The sequence below is a fragment of the Ascaphus truei genome, chromosome 1 (assembly GCF_040206685.1).
Source record: "Ascaphus truei isolate aAscTru1 chromosome 1, aAscTru1.hap1, whole genome shotgun sequence".
Classification (NCBI taxonomy): Eukaryota; Metazoa; Chordata; class Amphibia; order Anura; family Ascaphidae; genus Ascaphus; species Ascaphus truei.
The window spans coordinates 49,383,656-49,410,725 of NC_134483.1; the positions used below are offsets into that span (position 1 = coordinate 49,383,656).

The window sequence follows — 27,070 nt, forward strand, 5'->3', positions numbered from 1 at the left end:
CAATATATGTTTAATTTAAGATAGCATATGAACATTTTTAGAGGTGCACCAGCCCCTTTTTTCCAACACTGCAAACCCATGGAGCCATGCACGTAGAAAATCACTTGCGATTGAAAAAAACCACAAAAAGATGGTGTCAACTGGCCAAAGCTGCATTAAGGGTTAAGTCATATCTTATCTTAGAAAATAGCATTTGAATTTCTGTCAAGTCCCATGCAGCGTTGATAAGCTATTTCCAATTACTCATGTAACACAAATGGTACTATAAAACTTTTATCTCAAATCTATACAAGGTACTTTTTTTTATTATGAGTTCAATCACGTCAAAGAAATTAATGGTTAGCCTTGTTAATAAGTCTATGCAAAAAAAAACATACCTCATGTCTGATCTTTGATTAAATAAGCAGCCTCATTATTTTTATCCTAACAGGTCTGAACTGTTTTTGTGGTTAGAATTCTTAAATCCTCTGTTTTCATAAAAGTGATTAAGTTAGATGTATAATGGAGAAGCTTGGTCAGAGAGATTAAACAATCTCTATTATTAATTAAAGTGAAATTAGAACAATTCATAAAGTTATACTTATCAACAAAGAATTCCAAGTAACATGTTTACATCTCACATTAATAACTAAATAAAATTGTTAATTTATAATTAACAATTTAATTTGGTTATATTAAAAAATACACTTAACTGTACAGTTTTCAATATGTTGGTGTCTATATATATATATATATATATATATATATATATATATATATATATATATATATATATGGAGTCTATATATATATTATACATAGTCATACTAACTCTGTCCTCAAAACCTCCACGTCTATTCACCACCTTTAACTCCCTTCTCTGCCCATCTTCATGTGCGCCCCCTTCCACCCTTATGTCCCAAGACCTTGCCACCTACTTATCAGCTAAGATTGAGTCCATCAGGTATGACTTTGCCTCATGTTAAGCTCCAGATGCAAAACCAATCTGCCTTCACACCTACAGTACATTCACCCTCTGCTCATTTTCCCCCTGTGACCGAGGTTGAGGTCTACCAGTATGTGCTCCTCTCACAATTTCACCTTACAATTTGCCTCCATGATGCTATTCCCTCAAATTTCCCCCACTCCATCTGTGGTGCACTAAGCCCTGCCCAAAGTAACCTTTTTAACCTCATCTCCGGCACATTCCCATCTTCCTTTAAACATGTGTAGCCAGGTCCTCTCTGGCTCCCCGGTCGTTCCGGTCCTCCTTCCTTACCCTTGCTCCGGTGGGGGGCTGTAGCAGAGGCGAGTGAGTCGCCGGGGGCTCCCGGCGGCGTCGGAGTGGGGTGCCGCCATCTTTACTGTGTCCGCGCATGTGCGGAGGATCGCGCATGCGCAGACGCGATGCAGCGGCCATTACAGTGAGGGAGGATTGGCAAAGATGGCGCTCCGTAGCGCAGGGATTCACCAAGGTCTCGCATGTGCAGTTAGCAGCGGCGGCGGCTATTACAGATTCCGCATGCGCAGTGCAGATCACGCACGCGGCCCCAATGATAGAAAGCTCTATGGGGAACTACAAGCCCCAGCAGCCACAGGGGCTGCTAACCACCTGACGCCAGGAGCAAATCACTAGGCCAGATCTCAAGAGGCAGAGAGATACATTGTTGCGCCATGCGAGTCAGTTGGTGCTGGGATAAGTTAGGGGGAGGTAGTGTGTGTAGGGAGCAAGTGCTCCTAAAGTAGGCCAGGTTACCCCTAGGCCCCAGCTAGGCCCAACTCACCTTTCAGTTTGTGCTGCTGTAGGGAAGGCTCCATAGGTAGGGACCCTGCCCTTAGCAGAGTGTAAGATTAGGGACACAGCTGCCGTGCTGCAAGACCCTGATAAGTGTGGTCTAGGATCTGACTACCTCACTGCAGATAGAGATTATCTGTGCGGTGAGATCGCTCTGATAGAGACCATCCACCAGGAAGAGGACGTCATCGCTGAGGCTTCGGCATTGGACGCAGACCGATCTTTTTCCATTTTGAGCAATAAAAGATGGCAACTCTCTGCATTCAAAAGGGTATTTTTATCAGTCAATTTATGATGTACTCGTGTAGGTAATTTATTATCTCTCAAGGAAACTGAAACGTCCAAAAAAGATAAATGTTTACTACTCCAATGTATGGTCAGTGTAATCATCGTTGGCAACCTATTAAGGTGCCTCTCCACAAATGCAGTCAGTTTCTCCATTGGGCCTGATCACAAAAAGAAGAATCTATATAGCGGTTATAGTACGTCCCGTACTACGCAAAATGTTTGTCCAAAATAAATGTGTTCAGATTCATATTGAAGAAAGACAACAAACACAAACAATCTAAGTGTAGGAGTAGTGTAATGTTGGACCAATATCAGCTCAAATCTTGGCTCTACAGATGGCCTACTCACCCCTGGATTTTGTGAACATATGTCAGCGTTTTGGGACAAGTGAAGACGAGCCCCACCAGAGGGTTTGATCAGGGAGTTATGACCTGATATTTTGTATTACACTATTATCACTTATTTATACACTTATATGTATATGTGTATATGTTTATTTATATTCTCGCACGTGCACTTTAGATAATTTCACAGTGTTGCTTTATTTACTTCACTATATTAATAGTGATCACCTGTAAGTTGCTTGCGCCTACTATATCACTTTATACCAGATCCATATTGACACATAAAGATATTTGCATAAGATGGAGCCATACTAGACCCCATCGGTGTTCCAGATAACTGTATAATAATGTTTGTTCTCAAATTTAAAAAAATTCTTGTGTAAAAGAAATGTAATCAAGAGTAATAAAAACTCATGGGGCCGACCAGAATAGTGAGCAGAGAACCGCAAGGGCTTTCTGGCTGCCTCTATACCTGCATCATGTGGGATGCAGGTAGGGTTGGGAGATAACAAAAAAATCTCCCATGATAACGCTATCAATAAATTTATCGCGATAATGAAATATATCGGGATAAATATTTGAGTAAAAAAAAAAGTCTGAACATCTTCTAGTAAATCTAAATAAAAAGTGTTCTCAACAGAAATACATTCTCTTTAGATTTACCAACAGACTTTTGATAACACATTTTCGTAAGAATTTTCAAATTGGTCTTAATTCATTTTCAATATGGGGTTGAGTCCCAGGGGGAAAGTAAGGAGGGTTTGAGTGCCCCAATGGGAGGGTGGGGATGAAGGGGTTAAGTGCCACTGGGGAGGGGGTTAAGTGTCCATGAGGGAGGGGTGAGAGTGTTAAGTGCGTCAGGGGGAGGGGTAGGGGGTTAAGTGCCCCTGAGGAAGAGTGAGGATGGGAGGGTTCATTGTCCCATGGGGGATGTGTAGGGTTAAAGCTGCAGTTCAGTCTTTTTTTTTTTTACATTTATTTTTTTACATTTATTTTTTTACTTCAATAGTTTTATGTGGGCAATCTCTAATTACCTATAGAACTGTATAGCTGCCAGTCAATTCGTTCTCCATGTATTGATAAGTCGAAATTTGGTGACATATTAAAAGCTGGGATTTGTTTATATTCTGCTTGTCAGTCAGTGGAAGCTCATAAATATTCATGAGCACTCCTGCACTGACATGTGCTAGAGGGAGGGCAGGGCTGACAAAGGGGTGTGCCAGGGCTTGTGACAGGACATGAAGGGGCAGTGCCTTAGCAAATGGCTGTTAAAATAGAATACAAGAAAATTGGTCTTTCAAAGTTGTTTTTTTAAAACAGAAAATGCTAAAAGTATTTTTTCTTACTACAGAACTGATTTATTAAAAAAACCACACATGCAGGATATTGACTGAACTGCAGCTTTAAGTGCCCCAGTGCTTAGTCTATTTAAAATGTAATAGTCTCTTCATACTACACTATTTCCTGCCCTTTCTTTATCTGAACGTGTCCTAAGGAAGCTACGTAAGAAGAAGACACTGGAGGAGAGAAGTAGCTCACCAGTCCATTTTAACCCTTTCTTACCTGCATTGGGTAAAATCACCTGTGCTCTAAAAATCCTTTACCATAAGTTTGAGAGGTCTGGATGCCCTGAGGCTGCAACAAAGGCTCTTTAAAGCCAAACCTTTGAAAGGTCGCCATTTTGCTATCTATACAGCTGACATATTACACTCTTTGGTTTAGGCCGCGCTTCTAGTGCCGGCGACGGCAACGCAACCGATGACATCACCTGTCACCGTCGCCATTTGCAAAAGTTGTACTTGGGTTTTTGGCGACATCGCTGGCTGCAAGGCCAGCGACATCATAAAAGGGGAGGGCAGAGGCACGGAGAAGCTCCCGATTGGCCAGAAGGGGAGACCGTCACCGAAAAAAAATCAAATAACAGTGACTACAAGATTTCTGGTAGCACTGTCGCTCCGTCGCTTTGTCGCCGTCGAGTGCACTATAAGCGCAGCCTTAGAGGTTGCCTGTCACCACAATGCTGCTTGGGCTTTCAAATACTTGACGCTTATATTTATTTCTCTATTATTTTTATATTTTGGTCATTCATTTTTTTATCCTTTATGGCTATAACTTTTTTTTAATGTGTATGCCTTTTCATCTTTATTTATGTGATTATTGCTATTATTTTTTCTATTGCTTTTTTTTTTTAGAATTATGGATCATGCCAGATCTCTAGCTTGTATGATTATCTTTTGTCCCAATTGGATACCAATATAGTGTTGCTCTTAGGTCACCACTCTTTCGTATAGTACAGTATGACCTGAATATGTCTCTCCATTTAAAGCTAGAAGGTTAACGTTGCAGTGGATACAATGTGTTATTGATCTCTTATATTCTCACATTTCATTCTCTGAACTTGTACATGTTTATTGCTCCTCAGATTTGGGTTGTGCTATGCCTTCATGTTATCTAATCTCTTAAGACTGACATTAACTGACCAATACACAACTTCACTATTTTTTCGTTAGGTTGCTAGAATATTTTGTCTACCCATGGATAGGTAGACAAACCAGGCTGTCTCTAGATAATTGAATATAATCATTTCTGATGTGCATATGTATATTGTAAAGGGATTGTGTAAGTATTATGATGTGTTATCCCTCTTGACTTTTGGCAATAGGGCGCTATACATTTGTATAATTTATCATGATTTATAAGTTAAATCATCACTGATGTCATTACATGGGGGCGGTGATTAATGCAGTATGTGCTGATAACCCAACACAAGGGGCATACATTGCAGCACTCACCAGTGATATGCTTAGGGTTTGTCTAGGATTGATTATGTTTCATATTCACCTAATTAGTTTCACCTGTATTGCTTCTTGGGGGTGTACTGTAGTGCCGACGAGTATTCTAAAACAAATCTGGGGCAATCACCAACAATTACAGGTACATGCTGGGTACATGCTGCAACATTTCAGTGACATTTCTGCAGACAGACTAATGGCCCATCGGATTAACAGCGGGGGTCCCTGGCAGTCCCATTCAAACTTTATATATATAAAATCAAAAATAATTAGACGATACCTTTCTGTGGCTAACAAAATGCTTTTATTTGTGCAAGCTTTTGAGATACACTGATCTCTTCTTCCGGCGGTGTTACAATGAATAAAGCAAGCAAAGGGTTTACTTAAAAACAGGTCTTTTGGAACGTTATCTGTGCTTATCCCTCCCCTGTGTGTAGATGCGATTTATGGCTAGAGGTGTTCAATGGTCCATGAATGTTAGTGATGTATATTTAGTTCTGTATTCAAAGTTAATTGTTTGTGTCATTATGTCAATTTGTTATTTTAGGTAATAGTTTAAAATCTAATTTTATGCTTGCTCCTAGTACAAATCTTTGTAGTTTAGTTGCTGTGGTTTAGGTCTAGAGCTGAGTAATCTTATGAGTTGGGAGCTCATCACAGCTTAGGGGTCACCTGTGTATCCTATTACTGGAGCTGCAGCACCTCGAGGATTTGTTTTTGTATCAGATCCTGTCTGGGCACATAGCAATCTAGGATAGCTTGTTTTGTTTCACAATACCCTACTTTGATTATTGCATATTAAGATTGCATTTACTGTTCATCTATGTTATAAATATTTTGGAATTCAGAACAACACCCTTTCTTTATGCAAGAAGTTGGGGAGGATTTAAAATATCTGTATAGTCTCACAGAGCTACATGAGATGGTGAGGACGGAATACTATTTATCTACTGTATATAATTTGTGCAGCTGATGGGCACTCCAGCCAACAGTTGCATGATAATGGGGAGCTCTGCAAATCCGTATACATTTAGCACTGCCCCCACCCCCCCCAGTGGGAGATACACAGCTTCTGCTACCTTATGTGTGGTGCAAGTACCTGTTGTACCACACAACACTCAGCAGAGCTGAGTCTGATCTGCAATGGTGGGAGATCAGGACAGACTTGGTTCTTCTCTGATCTCTTCTCAGGGTGCTTAGTGCTTCCAGGAGTAGTGGGCACCAGGGTGTTCAGAGGTCAGCCCCCACTATTGCATTTTTTTACCTCCTGCCCAAGGACTTACACTCAGGCAGGAGTATATTGATGAATGGTCTATATTAGGCATGGCAGGCACTCAGTGCAGATCTTCCTCACAGCGGTGCAGGGTCTCAGAGGCTCCATACCTCTGGATGGTGCTTTGCCCCTGGTAGTATAGGGCATCTGTGGCTGAATCAGATGTTCCCCCCGCCCCAGGGCTGGGGGTGAGCACACTCATTCCGCTATGGGAGAGTCTCACAGCTCTACTGCTCTCTTCCACCTCCAGAGCAGGACTGAACTAAATTTGGCTATCCCCTAATTAGGAAGCAGAAGGGGTGGGCTCATGGTCTATACCTATTCCATATAGGCTTACACAGGCCGTGAGTCACCACCTTACTTCTGTCAATCATAGAGGAGCATGGGTGGGTGTCACAAGCCCATGGGATTCACCCCTTACAGCTAGCAGGACTTGCATAACAGGGTGGGGAAAGATAGGCAGAAAAGATGCGTTACAAAACATGTGTTACATACAAAAAACAGGATACTGTATAATACAAAATAAAGTCCAGAGGACAGACACTCACCAATCTACAAGATTTATTATATTCAAATCAATGTGTCTGCACCCAGCAGAGCCTATTATTAAAGCATACACATTATGTGCAGAACAGTTCTCTTTAATATTTATTTGCAGATACGTTGCATATCCTCACACTTTTAATTAATAACTTAAAGGTTAGGGAATTTATGAAATGATTGAAAAAGAAGGTCATTTGCATGGAACAAACAAGTTGCTTGGTGTTATCAGAAAAAAATATAATTTTACAATGCTGCATGGAATAAACAAAAGCTGAGTTTGTATAACAGGGAATTATGGTTCACCTCAGCTGAAACTATTATAGACTACTAATAAAATTGTATGTCACATCCATTCATGCAAGAAAATAAGCACACATTTTTAAATGCAACAATAGAAAAGTAGTATGATTACAGTATGCATCTATTATGTTTAGCTTTTATTCCCTATACTCACTATACATGTGGTTTATTCACTATACTCACCATATATGTGTTTAATTCAAAATACTCACTATATACACTATGTGTTTTATTCAATATACTCACTATATATGTGTTGTAGAGGGTTAGCGTAGCTTACAGTGTTTGTACTCACATTGCAGAGCCAGTGACAAAGCTCAAAGTGACAAGCCCCAAACAACAAAATGTGTTTTAAAGCAGCAAATCTGGCAGCTCAATTTTCTTTACATATTTTATATACATACTATACTATGTTCCCCCTCTAAAGACTCCTAAGCGGAACAAGGTGTATGTTCCGCACAGGGACCCCACTCCAGATCCCCAAGGGGGTGAAGCCATAGAGTCAGGGGATCTAGAAGTAGTGGGAGAAGAAAGGGAGGTATCCCAGGCTTCAGGGGTGGGGGTCAGAGTGTTATGTACCATGAAGTCCTGCCCCATGACATTGATGTTGGGGTGCCCTCCACTACCCCTCTCATTTGGACAATAGTCCCGCTCCAGCTGTGCCACCTATAGATGCCACACCAGGGGCAATGCTCCAACTCACTGGAGGCAGGGAATGAAATAGGGCTGACATCCATTGATGACTCAAAGTGAGGTAGTTTGGGTATGACAGATGGAGCAGAGGAAGCGTATATGAAGGGTGTGTTGTGGTGAGCACCCCAAATTATATTAGGGAGGCGTCTGAGTTGGGCCATCTCTGTAGAGAGTCTCAGTTGAGCTCTCTGCAGGAGGCACCTGATGGGCTGAATCCTCCCTATGGGGTGCTCGCTGAGGAGAACCCTCCCAAAAGTGCTGCAGACCTGTGCAAAATCCCATATCCCATCTGCCCACTGTGTGCTTCTGTAGCCCATAAAGTAATTCAGGGGGCCACTTTCTTTCTTCTTATCCATTCAGTCAAGACGACTCTCGGCCACTCTATGGATCAGTGTTCTCTGTGTCTTTCAATCTCTCACGGCTTCTTTCAATTCTGCTATGTTCATTCCAATATCTTTCTAGAAGCACTCAAAGCGCAAAACTTCCACTGGTTGTATTGAAGGTGATCACACAGGGAATCTGGAGGCAGGAACTCTCAGGATGATATAAAAAGAGAGAAAAAGAGAATATAGTGCAACACAGTTTAATAAACATAAAATTAGAGCAAAGAAGCTGGGGCTACTCACATACTATAGATGTAAATTGGGGTGATTAGACCACTCTGGGTCCTGCAGTGATATAAGCTGTTCAACTGGAACGAATGGTGTCTGTGTATGTAATCCTTTAAGTCAGGATAACATACACAGACACCATTCGTTCCAGTTGAACAGCTTATATCACTCCAGGACCCAGAGAATACAACCAGTGGAAGTTTTGAGCTTTGAGTGCTTCTGTTTTGTTCTCTGAGAGGTTGCCCAATCCTTACACCAGCAGCATCTCCATTGGTGATATAAATTTGTATTTAATCATTTGATTTAGATATTCTATAGGGTTTGCGCTTTACTATCTTGTGCACTTTGATGGTATCTAGCCAGCGAGTTCTTGGGCGGCCTCTTCCTTTTTTGCCAACGATCATTCCAAGCATGACGTCCTTCTCAAGCGACTTGCTTCGCATGAAGTGACCAAAGTAGGAGAGTTTTTGCCTTGTTATCTTGGCCTCCAGTGAGATTTTCGGTTTGATCCATTTTAGAACTGCTTGGTTCGTTATTCTGACTGTCCACGGAATGCATAGCAGACGTCTCCAGCACCACAGTTCAAATTCATCGATCTTTCGCCTGTCTGCCTTTCTCAGAGTCCAGGTTTCGCAGCCATACAGTACAGTATGTTTTTATTGGGAAAACGATCTCACTGACCGATCTGCATTTGGGTGCCAGGCTGATGTCTTTACTCTTCCAGATGTTGTTCATACTGACCATCGCATTTCTTCCAAGTGTCAGCCGTTTCTTGATCTCAGGGGTGCAGTCACCATCGTAATCAATTTTGGAGCCAAGAAAGATTAAATCATTAATCACTTCAATTTCTTCATTGTTGACCTTGATATTAACATTAGGATTTTTTGCTGTTGTCATGATCTTTGTCTTCTTAATATTCAGTCCAACCTTCTCACTTTCTTCTTTGATTTTCATGATCAGATGTTCGAGATCCTCCTTGTTTTCAGCCAGCAGGGTGGTATCGTTGGCGTATCAGAGGTTGTTGATGTTTCTGCTGCCTATTTTCACGCCAATCTTAGACTCATCCATGCTTGCTCGCCGCATGACAGCTTCTGCATACATGTTGATAGCTGCTGGTGATAGGATGCATCCTTGGCATGTGCCCTTTCCGATCTTGAACCAATCCGTGTCTCTGTATTTTGTTCGGACTGTAGCTTCTTGATCTTGATAGAGTGATCTTATGAGTTCGGTCAGGTGTGGTGGTGTGCCCATTTCCTTAAGGCAGGTCCAGAGCTTGTTGTGCTCAATTACATTGAATGCCTTCGAATAATCGATGAAACAGAGATCTTTTTGATACTCCCTGTTTTTTTTCCATAATCCATCGAAGGTTGACAATGTGATCATGAGTGCCTCTGCCTTTCCTGGAGCCAGCTTGCACATCTGGCATTTCCCCATCGACAGGGGCCACTACCTCCACTGAACTGCCACCAGCTACCCCTGAACATTCTACCCGATGGTCACAAGTAGAGGGTACATTGTACCCCCCGTGAAAACACCAAAGGGGCCCATTATAAGGCTGAGAAGATTACCTCCTGCAGGGAAGGGCAGGCGTTTTGAGATCCTCAGCCAACAGCAACCCGGGGAGTGGGGGTTCTGTGAGGGGGAGTCCTCTGACACCACAGAGTCGGTGGATTCCTTAACCCCGTTACCCCCACCCAGGAACTAGCTGAGTTTCAGGAAAGCACCCTCTATGGGCAAAGAAATATGCAGATGGCCCTCGAGAAGTGACAGGATGCCTCACATTCTCTGCTTTCTCATGGAATATATGAGGGCCAACTAAAACCCCAAAATTTCTGGGAGCCTTGACCATATATGCGCCTGGAAGTTGTACCACTTTTTGTGAGCCCACAAGGCTACTCAGGATTTAGCACCCTGAGCTCCTATGGGAAGCACAAGATAGTCTGGAGTTTATCAATGGACTTGCACATAGGTGCGCTTAATGTAAATACCTGTAGGGTCGGATTTCGCAGGTTCCAGGTACTCTCTATTTTAAAGAAGGGAGGGTATTCTGTGAATTTCCTGCAAAAAAACAAACCACTCCAGAGACTGAAGCCGGCTGGCATCTGGAGTGGCGAGGCAGGGACTTCTTCACCACTTTACGGCGTCATCTAGTGGGGTTGTGACACTATTCTGAGAGTCCTTTCAGCCAGAGCTGCTCCTTGCCAAAGCTGTTGTTCCGGGCTGGCTATTGCATATCAGGGTGCGGCACGAGGACTGCACATTCAATTTATTGAACGTGTATGCTCCTGGCTTTGGACCCTTGAGAATGCAGTTCTTCACCCGACTGAATACCTGGATACAGTTGATGTGGACAAGTGTGTGGTGCTCGGGGGCGATTTCAACTGCACCCTCTTGGCTCGGGACCGGAATGTTACAGTCACACCCATACTCTGCATCGAACCTGCGGGAGATTATGACCCGCAGATCCCTGGTAGATAATTGGCAGGAAGAACATTCTGGAGTATTCACTGAGTTCACCTACATTAGGGTGTAGGGTGAATGGATCGCACCTCGACCAGTCCTAATTTTTCCCGGGCCCGAACATTCCTGATAATATGTATTTCTGGTCTGAGACCTGATGCAGTATGTGTAGAGGACTGGTCTGTCACTCGCCTTCCTGTCCTTTTAAATGTGGTCTGTGAGCATCAGAGCAGCCTGGATCAAAATGACAACGGATCCTCATAAGGGTCAAACTAAGAAGTAAGCAAACTTGTGTACAACCCAGTAAGGATAGAGTGTCTGCTGCCGATCCACCCCCTGCTGGAAAGGCAGAGTAGGAGCAACACAAACCATCCCACAGGACATTGAACACAACAGTGTTCAACAGAATGCTCACTTCCGAAGACAAATAAAAAACAATTTAATCAACCTACTGATAATACAAATAACAATAAAAATTACCGAAAAAGGGGAAGAAAGGAGCAGATACGACACATCAACTCAGTAAAGAATTGAAACATTTTTAAAAACAATTAGAAAACTAAAGATGTGCAAATAAAACAACCTAATGCAATGCAGAGTGATTATAATAAGATTATTATTCCTCAAAAATATATTTATCCAGAAACAATAATAAATCCTGAATTACTAAGACAAAAATAATATAAATATATGTAGTTAGCAGGATGATAACAGGAAAAAACGAGACTCTAGGGAACGACTCCAGCTACAGCGGCGGCGACGACGCCGTGCTTCGCATTCAATGGTAGTTTCAACAATGAACACTACCATTGGCCGCCAGGGGTCGGTGACGAACGCGCGCGCTTGTCGTGTAGCGCTGTGTGTGCTCCAGCCCTAAGGCTCCATGCTTTCTTTTTCTGCAGTGAATGGAACAATTGCTAGCTGACAGGCAGAGTGTAGGCGTGTCTATTCCTCATATATATATATATATAAATGAGTTCTACACAAATCTTACACTTTAGAGTCATTTTAATTGCGTGCCTGTGTGGACCATGTGCAAATCAGACTTCACTATAAGAGCACACGAGTCTCACCATGACTCTTGCTTCTTTATTGATGCATGTGCAATGCCTGGCACAGAATGCTTTACAGGACAATAAACCAAAAGTCAGGAGAAGAAGGTAAAGAATGTATAGGCTATTAGAGTTGCAGGTCAGACCCACACACGTTTTATTTTAAAAGGCTACTGATAAAAATGAGCAACCGTTTTACACACATGCTGTAATTGTTATGTGCAGTTGTGTAATTGCGACACAGAATGTGTGAGTTTACAATTGCGCTACTCTAAGATATCATAAGAATAATGTTATATTATGTAACCTAGTCGCCTAACTCTAAATCGCATTGCAAACACAGAAATTAAGTTGGTGCAGTGCTAATGTTTTTATGCTAATGCTATTTGTATGTTTTCTACAAATCTGTAAACCAGTTTTAAAGAGTCTTCCAGTGCAGGAAGGGCTTATTTTCCACTTTTCTCGCATTTCCCCCCCAAAATCCGTTTTGCGGTGTAAAATCTGTGGACGGATTTGGTCGGTTTTAATCCGTGCAGATTCATCAAAATCCGCCATTGGATACAATCCATTGACAGATTTTGGAGAATCCAATCGGCGGATTCAGCATCCACAAAATGCGAATCGCCCTTTTTGAGATTGATCCGCAGAAAACCGCGGACCAAAGGAACCAGCCGATCCGCTGCCGATCCAAATACGCCCATAAAATTTGCCCATCTCTACATATGGAACCACATCTCTTCACACATCATTCTAACATTTATTGTAACTTCTCCCTCTGATACACATTTCTTTCCCCCTTCAAATATGCATGTCACATCTATTATAAAGAATAATACAGTACTAATGTCCCTACCAGCCCTCAAATTACAGTATCAGCTGGTGTTCTCTTGTCTCTTAAACTTACATTCTCACGCATGCTCCATTTCCTCAACTCATACTATTAGACCTTCTGGAATCAGGCTTTCATACCGCTCACGCCACCACTGACACTCATTACTAAGATAGTCAACACCCTCCAGATTACTAAACCTCAAGGTAATTACTGTATTCCCTTCTCATTCCCCTTGTTGCCTGCATTTCATACAGTACAGTTAAACCTTTTCTCCTTCATCAACTTGTGTCCAAAACAATGCACTCTCCTGGCTTTCCTCTTACCTCTCTCATTCTCTTTAGCAAACTCCTCTTCTTTCTCCGTTGATATATCTGTGTGTGCACAGTATGTAAGGGTTCTGTTCTGGGCCTCTCTTCTTTTCTCTCTATACACTCTAACTAGATGCACTATTAGCTCCCTTTGTCTCTATATAGCACCCTGCTATTTTCCCATAGCCTCGCACACAAGTCCAAGCAGTGCTAGGGTTAATAGTAGCCACCTGTTGAGTCACATCCTCTGTTGCAATATACTTGTAGCAATTTACAGGCTCATGTCTAGGCTTGAAGGCTGCTGAGACCACATGACAGGGTGAGGAGCTTAGCTACAGTTTTGAGTCTGCCAATCACTGGTGCAGTGGTATGGTCCTCCCCCTGTATAAAGATGTGGGGGTCCTCTAAATTTGAGAGTTGTGGTTAGTTCTGTTCCAGCCCTAGCCTTGGGGCTAAGGAGTTCCTGCCATGTCCCTTAGGGGTAAGAAAGTCAAGTAAAGCAAAAAAGAAGAAAAAGCAGCGCACAGCCAAGGGAGTAGAGTCCAAAACAAGAACAATTTATTGAAACATAATTTTTTTTAAAAAGAGGTACACGGCTCTCCTACACATTTCATACACTTCTGTACTTTATCAAGGAGTAAGGAAGTCCAGACTAGCCTGGGGACCTCAAGTCCCTGGGATGCCAGTCCTGACCTGCCTAGGGAAGGGATGATACCCCTGGGCTTGGAGCCATGCCGAGAAGACAGCAGCAGATCCAGTCACCTGAAGGTATCTACAGTAGCTTCACCTATAAGCAGCCTAATCATCCAGTGAGAGCGGGTTCCCAAAGGAGATCCCTGGTGCTCCTATGATAGAGGGATCCCAGGGAATAACAGAAGAAGAGCCCAGGCTGGATAGTTCTTGAAAGCCCGCCTAGCCTTAACTAACAGGCAAGGGATGAGCTTCTAAGAGTGTGGGGGGCTAGGAACTAGGAGCCAATAGGAGACCACTCTTGTGGGGGAGGTTGGTGAACCAGGCTCCCCTGCTCAATGTAAGTCAGGTGTACAAGAGCAGCGCAGTGCAATCTTTCTCGCATGCGCCCCCCTCCTGCTTCCCTCCCTGCTTGCGCCCCCCCCTCCCTTACCTCCTCTCCGGCGTCAAAGGACATTACGGGGTCACGTGACATCATGTTGCCATGCCAACGTGATGTCACATGACCCTACGGCGTCATTTTACGCCACGTTGCCATGGCGAAGCATTGCCGAAGAGAAGGTAAGTGAAGTTGCAGAGGTCTCACGCGATCCCCCGGCATTAATTTAAATGCCTTTGGGGAAGAGCGTGGGGCCTCTGCAACTGCCCGCACCCCCCCCCCTGAATAATCTTGCGCCACCCCTGGGGGGCGCACCCCCCAGTTTGTGCACCGCTGTACTAGAGGCTAGAGCCTGCATGGAACTCCTTGCCTTGCAGGGGAGCGTTTACATGGCCCTACAACATGCACAAGGTAAAAGCTGTCCTGTTGTCTATTGCTCTGTGATTGTGCTACTAAGATGATGCTAATTATTTATTCATGCCTATGAGAATCAAAGACTGTTGCATGCCAATAAAGATCACCAAGTTATAAAGTTCCTAGCACCCTTTTCTTTCGTGCCTGCACCTACCTCCACCCTCCCACAGTCAAGGCCTGAACCCATACGGAAGAAAACACTGAGATCTAAGGTAACCAAATGGAGCTAACCATCTAATGAGCAGGTCTAAGCCCTGTCAGTAACATCATAGACAGTGTGTTATTGCTGCAGCCGGGTGGGGATAGGGGTGTTACACTGTTAACATACAAATATAGCTACAGATGTAGTTGCCTTTAATGCTACCGCAGGCGCATTGCAGTGGGACACACACAATGTAATGGCATTAGCCACGTGCGAAAATACATATATATTAGCCCTCCATACAAATCAAATCTAATAAATAATAACAGAATTGGTCCTACCATTTAATCCACATGATTGTTGTTTGGTAACTGGGACCTCTCGCCGATTTCTGGGAAAATACTTTGAATCTCTACTATAAATGATGTGTTTCTGTCGTCTTCCTTCTGCTCGTGAAAAATTATAGAAAGGCTCAATGAAGAAATCTCCATGGGGCAGACGAAAAAACCCAATCTAAAAAAAATAAAAAATGAAGATGCATGTTACACATAAGCAATATAAAAGCAAATCAATTTTTATTTTACTGTACATGTATTCTATTCACATCGAATTGTCTTAGTAATGTGTCTATAGTATGTTAGTATAGGTTAGGATTAGCAGCAATTATGATAAACTAGGCAGTTGTCAGATAGTAATTCAGATAGAGATTCCAACTTTATTTTAGACGACCTAAGGCTGCAGCCCTGCTGCCTGCGCTGCCCGTGCGCCTGTGAGGCAGGTGGCGCATGCAGCCGAGTCCCTCGGTCTGCAGAGAGCTGCAGGGGGAAAGACAGGGGGGATGCTAGTGCTCCGTCACAACTTCTGCTCTCAATGTTCTTGAGAGCAGGAGTTTATGTCGACGCGGCGCCCCCCCCCTCGCAGCGGGTCCGTCTCCATTGTGGGGCAGATCTTGTCCCTGCAGCGTCCGCCACAGCGGGCATTGCAGTAGCCAGCAGGGATCTGGCCTAAGGGCCGATGCAGCAAGTGCCGGTACTAGTTAGCACTAGAAATGGGCGAACCAATCGAAATCCGTTTCCTGGATATTCTGAATTTTCCTTTCAAAATCGGTTCCGCTGTGTAAAATCCGCCAACGGATTGTTTCTGTTTCAATACCAAAACCACAATTGGGTACAAACCGCTGGTGGAATTTTAACACTCTATCCGCAGATTACGCCACCGCTGATGGATTTTAAGAATCCAATCTGCGGATTCAGCAATCCGAAACCACAGTTTGGATTCTTAAAATACTCTACATCAACGGATTGTGGAATCCGAAAATCTATTGTCGGTGTTAATTTTTTATAAATAATTAAAAATCTATAAATTGAGACTGATCCGTTGAAACCCTTGGACTAAAGGAACCGGCCTATAGAAGGCAGGTCCAAATCCACCAACAAAATTTGCCCATCTCTAGTTAGCGCACCCAGCGTTAAATGCGATTCAAGTCAATGGGAGTAAATGCCAAATCAAGCATCCTAATCATACTGTACCGAACTGTGCCATATGGACACTTGATGAATCAGCACCGTAGAATCATGAATTAAGTACAAATAGCCGTGTTAGTCCAGTTGCGATATGCTGAATGCTGAAGTACTCCGTAGAATCAAAATGTATTACTGCTACAGAGTAATGTCCAATAGTAATAGAATAAATTGGACACCGTTGGTATATTTTTAATGTGGGGAGACATGCACAGTGAGACACATATAAAGGCACTGGGACGACTAATTAACGCCCCCAAAGGAAAAGTGCTCTGAAGCATGGTATAATGTTTTTTTTCTCCATATCAAAACTGATTTGATGTGTTTAAATGAAGAAAAGATGCACAGGGGAGTGTTTGCGTGTGGCTTTCTTTTGACAATCTGCATCTCACAAACTGGTGCTCCTGGCAAAACTAGATTATAAAACTTTGATACATTAATGATAAGAGATGAAAATAAAATAAATTCCTCTCTGTGTGCTAGTTTGGTCCACATTTACCTTGATGCAATACATAGACTCATATGACTCTGAAATCAGTTGCATGACATTACATACTGTAACTCAGCGGTGCGCAATCTGTGGGGCGCGACCCCCAGGGGGGGCGCGAGACTGCCGACGGGGGGCGCGGGGTTTACAGAGGCCCCGCGCGCTTCCCGAAGGCACTTAAATTAAGTGCCGGGGGAGCTGCAGGGCCTCTGTAAACCATACTTACCCGTGGCTCCGGCGGCTTCCTCCCGGCGTCGCCATGGCAACGCGGCGTCAAAATGACGCTGCGAGGTCATGTGACGTCACGTTGCTATGGCAACGTGACGTCATTACGCCGGAGCGCGGGTAAGTTGGGGTTGGGGGGGGCGCGGGAGCGAGGGGACAGCCGTCAGGGGGGCGCAGGGAAAAAAGTTTGCGCCCCCCTGCTGTAACTAATAAAATGTTCACATTTATAAAGCCCAAGATTTTCAAGCTTAATCCATTTATTGAAAAAAAATAAACATTCATACTAAAATATGTAAATGTAGTGTTGTTATTAGTTTCTAGAGCAGTCTTTTTCACAGTGGTTCCTATAAACCCTTGGGTTCCCAGGGCATCCCTAAAGGGTTTGCTACAATTTTAAGGAAATTTGAAAATTGTACCACATACAGAAGAATTTACAATGCATCTGATCTCAGACACGTTATTAGAGAGGGTTGGGATCCTTACAATGCATCTGATCTCAGACTCGCTATTAGAGAGGGTTGGGGTTCCTTACAATGACCTTATACATGACTTAATGGTACGGTTATATGTTGTAATTTAATTTGTTATGTTTTGTCATAGCTGAAGGATCTAATTTAAGAATGAAAATAGATAATACCAATATATTATACAATATTGCTGTAAAGACGCCATGTGCTTGGCAAATATACAGCTTAATACATATCTTTAAAAACCAATAAATCTACAATAAAGTATAGGAGGGGCCCACTAATACAGCGGGTTCCGTTCTGAAGACCCGCCGTAAAGTGAAAATCGGCGGAATGTGGAACCGGCGATTTTCGTTAGGTGCGCATGAGCAGACCGGCAATGCGCCGTTTTGCGCATGCGCGACAGAAGAAAACCCCTCCATTCCGCGCATGTGTGACCCCAGGCCGGCCCGTTCTGTGCATGCGCGACCCTGGGCCGGCCCGTTCTGCGCATGCGCTGACATGGCTGCGACATGGCGGCCCCCTTCTCGGCACCGCCAGATCGCCGAAAAGCAGGGCCCTGCTGTACATTTAACTATAATTTAGTATATGATATAGTATCCAAAAATAATAAGAAAACATTCAAACACACTACCGTTCAAAAATGTAAAAGATACAAATGTTTCATGCTATTATGCCTGAGGTGCCAAGATACTGTATACACAAAGGTTAATTTCTCTGATATTACAGTGCCTTTTTTTAACGCAGTGCATTACGACTATGTAACTATTATGTAATTATGTAAGTGTATCACTTGACCTCCAGTCACTAATCTGTGCCACAAATGTCCTATAGTTTTACAAGCAGTGCTGGTAATTCATCTTTGTATATTTTCTCCCTCTCTCAGTATTCCTTGGGTTCATCCTGCATACTTTTCCTTTAATGTGTATTGTGACTTTTTGTGTAATTGTTAGTAAAGTCTTTACTGCTTGACTCAGCTAGGAGAAAACGTGGACTGGAATGAGAGAAGGGGAGAGACCTTATATGGGATCCGGCTACTAGAGATGGGCAAATGTGTCAACATTCGGCCGGCAAATATTTCACAGGGTTATTTTTCAATATTCGACTGGCCACCAAATATTAGTCTGCTAAAATTGTGTTAAAAAAAAAATCTGTGAATGTATGCAATTCCTCCGGGGGCCATAATTCTGTATAACCCTGTCTAACCCATTTCACTTAATGTAACTATGTATTTGTATCCATGTTTTTGTCATTATAACTCTGTGCCCAGGACATACTTGAAAACGAGAGGAAAGTCTCAATGTATTACTTCCTGGTAAGAGGAAAGTAGAATGATCCAGGGCAACTTCGGATTTCTTTAGAAAAATTTATTCAGCACAAAAAACACAACGTTTCATCCCTTCTAGGGCACTTTATCAAGTGACTGGCTTGCAGAGACTACAAAAATTTCCAGTATAAATAGGCAAAACACACAGGTGAAAACACTTAAAAACACCAATTACCCCCCAGTAATCACATGATGGTCAGCATCTTGATCCTCCATGCGGTATGCATTCCGGTCCGGTCGCGCTGGCATCATCAGATGGTTCTTGCGCACTGACATCATCATCAGGTCCCTCTGCGTGGTGCGATCCGGCTGCCTGAACAGGCATAGGGTCACGCTGACGTGCTCCCTCTGCTCCTCCTCTGGATGTTGCTCCTCCATCGTCCCGTAGTCTTGCGATGTTTCCGGAGTTTCGATGATGTCATCAATGACAGGCTCAGATCATCTCTGTCTCCTCAGCTGGTTATGCCGTTTCTCGCACATGCGCAATGCGTCCGCATTTCAGTGTGATTGTTAGGCCATGATACCAGGGGGAAGAGGGTTTAATCTGGCTTGTGGATGAAACATCAGATATGGGTGGAGTAATGAAGAGAGGAGAAAGTTTATTCAATGTGAATACATACTTATAGTGCCACTATACCCTAAATAAAAGATTTAAAATATGGATTGTTTATTTCTTTCATGACTTAGGTTGTTTAAGAACAGCAGCAGCAACAATGAATGTATACTGTGGAAGAGAAATTCACATAAAATGCAAAATCAAAAAACATTTTAGCGGCTACTGGGAAAACAATTAAGTGACAGATAATCATTAAGTCCCCTAGGGGGGACTGTATCAAGTGTGTACGTCCAGAAGGCTTCTCTCTGAAGTAATACTATATCCCTCTCTGAACCTGGAGTTGATATATCTACTGATTCTATCCCCATAATCTTCAATGAAGCCACTGTATGTTTGTGATCTGTGCAATGCGTGACAAGTACAGTCTCTTCCTTCTTACCATTAATTTTGCTGCGATGCTCTATAAACCTTGTCTTAAGCATGCGGCTTGTCTTTCCTACATAAAGCAGCCCACAAGGATATTTAATGACATAAATGATATTTGTGGAAATACACGTAATTCTACTTTAATTTTGTATTTTTGGCCACTCCTTGGGTGACAGAATACATCTCCTGTGGTAAGCTATTGCACACCGAGCATCCAAAGCACTTAAAACATCCTGTTTTTTGAACACTCAGAAAGTGTGGTGCTGCAAGATATTTGTCATCACTTGCTCTAATGAGTATGTCTTTTATATTTTGACCTCTCTGATACGCAAATCGTGGGGGCTCACTGCATATTGGGCCTATTAGAGCATCAGCTTGAAGAACCCTCCAATGTTTACAGATACTGTTTTTAATTTGTTTACTGGCTGTAGTATACTTGCTGACTATATTGATCCTTTCTGTTCCTTTATCACGTTTCACCACTTGAACCTCCCTGCTAAGTGCTTTATCAATATCGGACGGTTTGTGCCCTCGTGAGACAAACCTCTGTTTGATATCTGTTAAAGTTTCTTTTAATTTTTCAGGTCTACTGACAATTTTAGTAGCCCTTATTTTCTGAGAGAACGGCAACATTGCCTTGAGAGGTTCTGGATGGAAGCTTGATGCGTGAAGTGTTGCATTGCGATCTGTAGGTTTCCGATAGAGATCTGTGTTAAGACTGTGCCCATCATAAGTGATGAGTACATCTAAAAAGGATATCTGGGTGGGACTCCAGTTGTTAGTAAATCAAACTGGGTAAGTATGTAATGAAATCTATAAGCTGTTCATCTGTTCCATCCCAGATAAAAAAACAGATCATCTATGTAACGACAGTAAAAAATCATTTTCTCAAAGTATACAGTGTTATAAATATATTTAGTCTCAAAATCAGCCATATATAGATTTGCATAAGAGGGGGCGACATTACTGCCCATGGCCATACCCATGATTTGAAGATAGAATTTTTTCTCATATTTAAAATAATTTTTATGAAAAATGAAATGCAACAATAAGAGAATAAAATCTATTGGTGGCCGTGTAATATGTTCTTTTTCGAGCGCCTTTCTCACTGCATTCCCACCTTCCTCATGGGGAATAATAGTGTATAAGCTGGTCACATCCATGGTGACCAGCAGAATGTTTTTATCCTGTGTCGGAAGTGCTTTGAGTTTGCCCAAAAAATCTTATGTGTCTTTTACATATGATTTGCCCTTTGTGACAAGTGGTTGTAAAAATTGATCTACAAAAATAGCCAACGGCTGATTGATAGAACAAGTTGCCGAAATTATAAGCCTTCCTGGGGGGTTGTGAAGACTCTTGTGGACTTTGGGTAATAAATATAACGCAGGACGTCTCGGATTGACCATTGTCAAAAACTCTTATTCTGATTCCGAGACCCATGCATTACTTAGTCCCATATTTAGAATCTCCACAACCTCTCTTTGATAAGAGACAGTAGGATCTCTCTCCAATAACGTATAGCAATTGGTATCCTCAAGTTGCTTGAGAGCCTCCATTCTATAATTTGCATAATTTTGCAGCACAAGGGCTCCCCCCTTGTCAGCTCTTTTAATTATGACACGAGGGTTATTCACCAAATTATTTATACACTCCTTTTCTTTTAAGGTAAGGTTATGGTATGTGTCAGCGTGACTCTATGCCTGTTCAGGCAGCCAGATCGCACCACGCAGAGGGACCTGATGACGTCAATCTGATGACGTCAGCGCGACCGGACAGGAATGCATACCGCATGGAGGATCAAGATGCTGACCATCATGTGATTACTGGGGGGTAATTTGTGTTTTTAAGTGTTTTCACCTGGGTGTTTTGACTATTTATACTGGACATTTTTGTAGTCTCTGCAAGCCAGTCACTTGATAAAGTCCCCTAGGAGGGATGAAACGTTGTGTTTTTTTGTGCTGAATACATTTTTCTAAAGAAATCCAAAGTTGCCCTGGATCATTCTAGTTTCTTCAATACTGGATTTTCTAGGCAGATATCCCTGAACCAGGAGCACCGGTCTTTGCAAGTATTTTGATTTATTTTTTGTGGTGTGCAGCTTCTCTTCTTATATTACTTCCTGGTAAAACATTTTATAAATAAATAAATATTCCCATATTCATACTCAAACTAACATTTGAATCTCGCAGACCTTGAAACAGAGAGAGAGATTATTCTTAAAGAGTCCCTAGCGCTAAATATAGTACAGCCCCTCAAACACACCTTCAAACATCACATGGGGAGACACCTGTGCACAAAAAAAAAAGCTATACCTGAGCTTTTCAGATAATCAGATATGCAAATGACTCCTATTTCCTGTCTCTCCATGAAGTGAAAATGTGTCTTTCATTTTTTTGATTAGCCAACATAACAATATATAACAATATATATATATATATATATATATATATATATATATATATATATATATATATATATATATATATATATATATATCAATATATATATATATATATATATATATATATATATATATATATATATATTGTGACAAACGGCTTACTCCGGGGCTCCGCCGTCTGTCCGGGACTGTTAGAACACGGTCTTTTAGGGTAGGTTAAATGATGAGGCGTAATGTGCTGTTCCTTTAAACAGGCTATGCCTGGTTTATTTAGTCCCAGGCACTGAGACTGCCACAGTGCATACAAAATAAACACAAGCAAAACAAAATCCTGCTCACCTGAGCACTAACTTAACTAAGGTTTCCCTGACTCAGGGTTGGAGTGGCTTTTCCACTTCCAACAACAAAAATAAGGAACTTTGCAGTTTTAGAAAAAAGGAGTAGAATGGTTTAACCTGTTTGGGGAGAGGCTTTTCCCCTCTCTGCTTCCAGCAGCCTTCCTGCCTCCAGGCTCTTGGGGAGAGGGAAGAGGAACCAGGAAATCAGTCTTAAGTACCTGATCTCTAACCAGCAGGACAGGTGACAGAAATCAGGCAGCAGACAAACCCTGGTCTGGATCCCTCATCCCTCAGTTCCAGCACTTGCCAAACTGTGGGATGGAGTGCATGCATTATGAGGCTGCACTTTCCAGCCTAAACAGGACAGAAACTGTTCAGTATCCTGGGAGCCCTATATATGGAATTTATTACCATCCCCTGGTTTCTGTCACATATCCTCCCCCCCAGCTCAGACCCCGAGGGATGAGCGACCATGGATATTAGGGAGTGCATCCTTGACAACTTGTCAGCATTGCCATGTTTGTGCCCTGACCTGTGTTCCACAGAAAATTTAAAGGGTTGTAGACTTAGGAACCACCTGGTCACTCTAGCATTCTTCTCTCTGTTTTTACACATCCAGGTGAGGGGTGCATGATCTGTGACCAACCGGAATTTTCTCCCCAACAGATAGTATTTGAGCGTCTCTACAGCCCACTTTATTGCGAAACATTCTTTCTCGACTATGGAGTAATTTTTCTCCTGGGGATTTAGTTTCCTACTTAAATAAAGGATGGGGTGCTCCTCACCTTGAGACTCCTGGGAGAGTACAGCCCCCAGCCCTACCTCAGATGTGTCGGTTTGGACTAAAATCTCTTTAGAGAAGTCAGGTGTGACCAACACTGGTTGGGCACAGAGAGCTTCTTTCAGGCTTCTAAAGGCCTGTTCGGTTTTGGGGGACCAGTTTACCATTAGGGGCCCTTCTTTTGTGAGGTCGGTTAGTGGGGTTGCCTTAGTTGCAAAATTGGGAATAAACCTGCTATAGTAACCAATTAATCCCAAAAAGGTCCTTAATTGTTTTTTTGTAACTGGCCTTGGCCAATTTTGTATCGCCTCTACTTTGAGTGTTTGGGGTTTGAGTAAACCTCTGCCAATAGAATACCCCAGATACTTGGCCTCCTCCAGACCAATAGTGCATTTAGCGGGGTTAGCAGTTAGTCCAGCAGACCGAACTGCGACAAGCACAGCTTGGACCTTTGGAAGGTGGGATTGCCAATCTTCACTATGGATTACCACATCATCCAGGTAGGCGGCAGCGTACCGAGCATGTGGTTTTAAAATTTTATCCATCATTCTTTGGAATGTGGCGGGAGCTCCATGTAAGCCAAAAGGCAGCACCCTATACTGAAAGAGGCCGTCTGGGGTTGAGAAGGCTGTCTTTTCTTTTGCACTTTCTGTGAGGGGAACCTGCCAGTACCCTTTTGTTAGGTCTAGGGTCGGGAGATATCGGGCTTTGCCCAGTCTCTGTACCAATTCATCAACCCTGGGCATAGGATAAGTATCAAATTTTGACACAGCGTTTAGTTTACGGTAGTCATTGCAAAACCTTGTTGTACCGTCTGGTTTTGGGACTAAAACTATAGGGCTGTTCCACCCACTTTGGGATTCCTCAATTACGCCTAGTTTTAGCATTTTTTTAACCTCTAAACTTATAGCCTCTCTTTTGGCCTCTGGGATTCGTTACGGTTTAAGGTTAACTCGGACCCCCGGTTCAGAGACTAGGTTATGTTCAAATACGCTAGTTCTACCTGGCTGTGTAGAGAAGACTTCTTTGTTTCTTCTCACTAAATTCTGGACCTCTCGTTTCTGATGAATGGACAGGGTTTCAGCTATGCTAACCTCTGATTCAGTTTCTCGATTCTCTGACGGACCTGGGGGTACTAGGGTTAACAAGACCTCTCTATCTTTCCAGGGCTTAAGTAGGTTTATATGGTAAATTTGCTCAGGTTTCCTCCTACCTGGCTGTCTCACCTTGTAATTTACTTTTCCCACTCTTTCCAAGACCTCATATGGCCCATGCCACTTAGCAAGGAATTTACTCTCTACGGTGGGAACCAGAACTAGTACCCTATCGCCTGGAAAAAAAATTCTGACCCTAGCACCCTTATTATATGTATTCCTCTGGGCCTCTTGAGCTTTTTCCATGTGTTCCCTCACTATAGGTAGGACTGCAGCTATGCGGTCCTGCATCTGGGCAACATGCTCTATTACACTTCTGTATGGGGTAACCTCGTGTTCCCAAGTCTCTTTGGCTATATCCAGTAAGCCCCTTGGGTGTCGGCCATACAATAGTTCAAACGGGGAGAAGCCTAAGGATGATTGGGGAACCTCCCTAATGGCAAATAACAGGTATGGTAACAAACAATCCCAGTTTTTCCCATCCTTATCGACCGCCCGGCGTAACATGCTCTTTAAGGTTTTATTGAACCGTTCCACTAAACATCCACTCTGTTTGTGGATGATAGACTGGTTCTGAGATGCTTGATATTTAGGAGTTTACATAACTCTTTTGTTACTTGGGACATAAATGGTGTTCCCTGGTCAGATAAGATCTCTTTAGGAATTCTGACCCTGGTAAACAGAACTATTAACTCTTTTGTTATGTTTTTAGCAGAGGTGCTATGTAGGGGAACTGCCTCCGAATATCGGGTGGCATAATCTAATATTACCAATACATGCTGATGTCCCCTAGCAGACTTTATTAGGGTCCTACTAGATCCATAGCAATCCGGTCAAATGGTACATCTATTATGGGAAGGGGTACCAATGGGCTACGATACGCTTTGAACGGGGCGGTGATCTGACATTCTGGGCATGAGGAGCAATAATTTGTAATTTCTGCCAGAACCCCAGGCCAATAGAAGCTTCGGAGAACCTTTTCTTTTGTCTTTTCCACCCCTAAGTGTCTCCCCAATGGGTGACTATGTGCGAGGTGTAATACTGCATTACGGAATGTCCGTGGTTCCAACAATTGTTTAGTTATAATTGATTTCCTTTTATCAACCCGATATACTAGGTCATTCTCTACCTCAAAGTAGGGGTAGGCAAGTGACCTATCCGGTTGGCCTGGAGTACTATTCTGGTCCCGTATATATCCCCCTTGCTTCTGCTAATGTGGGGTCTTCCCACTGGGCCTTCTTAAAACCCCCAGGACTGACCTCTAGGTCAGCGAAGGTCTTATCCTGTTCTGGGGTGGTAAGCGCCTGTTCACCATCTTGATTTGGGGTATTACCTACCAAGGTGGCCATGGGAAAGGGGATTTTACAGCACTTTTCCTCTTTCCCCTTTTTATTTGGGCCCTCGTCAACTTCCATTGCTGAAAAAGGGAACAGATTTGTTTCTTCTATTACTTCTTTATGGTCCGCTATTGAACTCTGGGCGCTATTCTGAGAGGAGGACCACATTTTTAGAAAATGGGGAAAGTCGGTCCCTATTAACACATCATGTGCCAATTTGGGTACTATACCCACTTTGAAATCTAAAGAACCAAACTCTGTTTCAATAAGAACATCAACAGTGGAATATTCGTGATTATCCCCATGTATACAACAAATTGTCACTCTTTGTGAACTGTTTACCTGTTTCTTCCCAAAAGAAAGGTGTCAGGATCTTCAGGAACAACAGCCCAGGTTTACAGCATAATTCATTGCTCCTGAGGAAGTTGTCTAGTACGACGAAACGCGTAGAGCCACTTTCATTGCTGCAGCTGCTCTTTCTACTGAAGGCTTCAGAGTTGCTGAGTTCCCCCATCGTTTGCCTCCAAGACCGGATGCCGTCACCCCAACAGCGGATGTGACGTCAGACGCCATCTCCCACCCGGTCTGTTGTGAGTCTAAGGAGAAGATCCCCGGTGAGCTGCTCCACACTGAACCAGCACTCCATTTGCCTCAAGTAAAGCCTTATGTGAACTATGATTATGTACACAATGTGACTACAATTCCTAAAATTTGTTGTTTGTTTATATAAATTTTATGCACGATCGACACTATGGTCTGCCTTTCTTTTGCATGTCTCTGATCCACTCACATCTACTGACGTCTGAGCTGAGGTGCTGATTTCTTATGCTGTAAACCTGGGCTGTTGTTCCTGAAGATCCTGACACCTTTCTACCTGCTGTGTAGATCAATGCTTTTTACCTTTTGACCTGCTGTAAGTAGGCATTGCTATAGAGCCAAGACATACATGTTTTATCCAGATTGAAAAGAACTTATTACACTATTGTATGCATTTATTTTTTATTTTTCATGGTGTATCCCTGCTATCTTCGCTCCCTTCCCATCCCGGACAAGCTACTATTGAAAGGAATCTGTACACATTCCTGGAAGGTTGAGAATTTGATCAGTGATCACCTTGACACATTTTATTTTGAATTTTAATTTTGTGCACTATTTT

The 27,070-nt window shown here is 42.8% G+C and overlaps 1 protein-coding gene across 1 annotated transcript in view; it reads right to left on the reverse strand.

Annotated features, from left to right (window-relative positions):
• ADAMTS12 (ADAM metallopeptidase with thrombospondin type 1 motif 12) overlaps positions 1-27,070 on the reverse strand; it is a 609,209-nt gene that overhangs the window by 417,145 nt on the left and 164,994 nt on the right. The window contains exon 3 of the mRNA XM_075587768.1: positions 15,237-15,408. Within this exon, the coding sequence (XP_075443883.1) occupies positions 15,237-15,408 (172 nt within the window). The remainder of the gene's footprint in view (positions 1-15,236; positions 15,409-27,070) is intronic.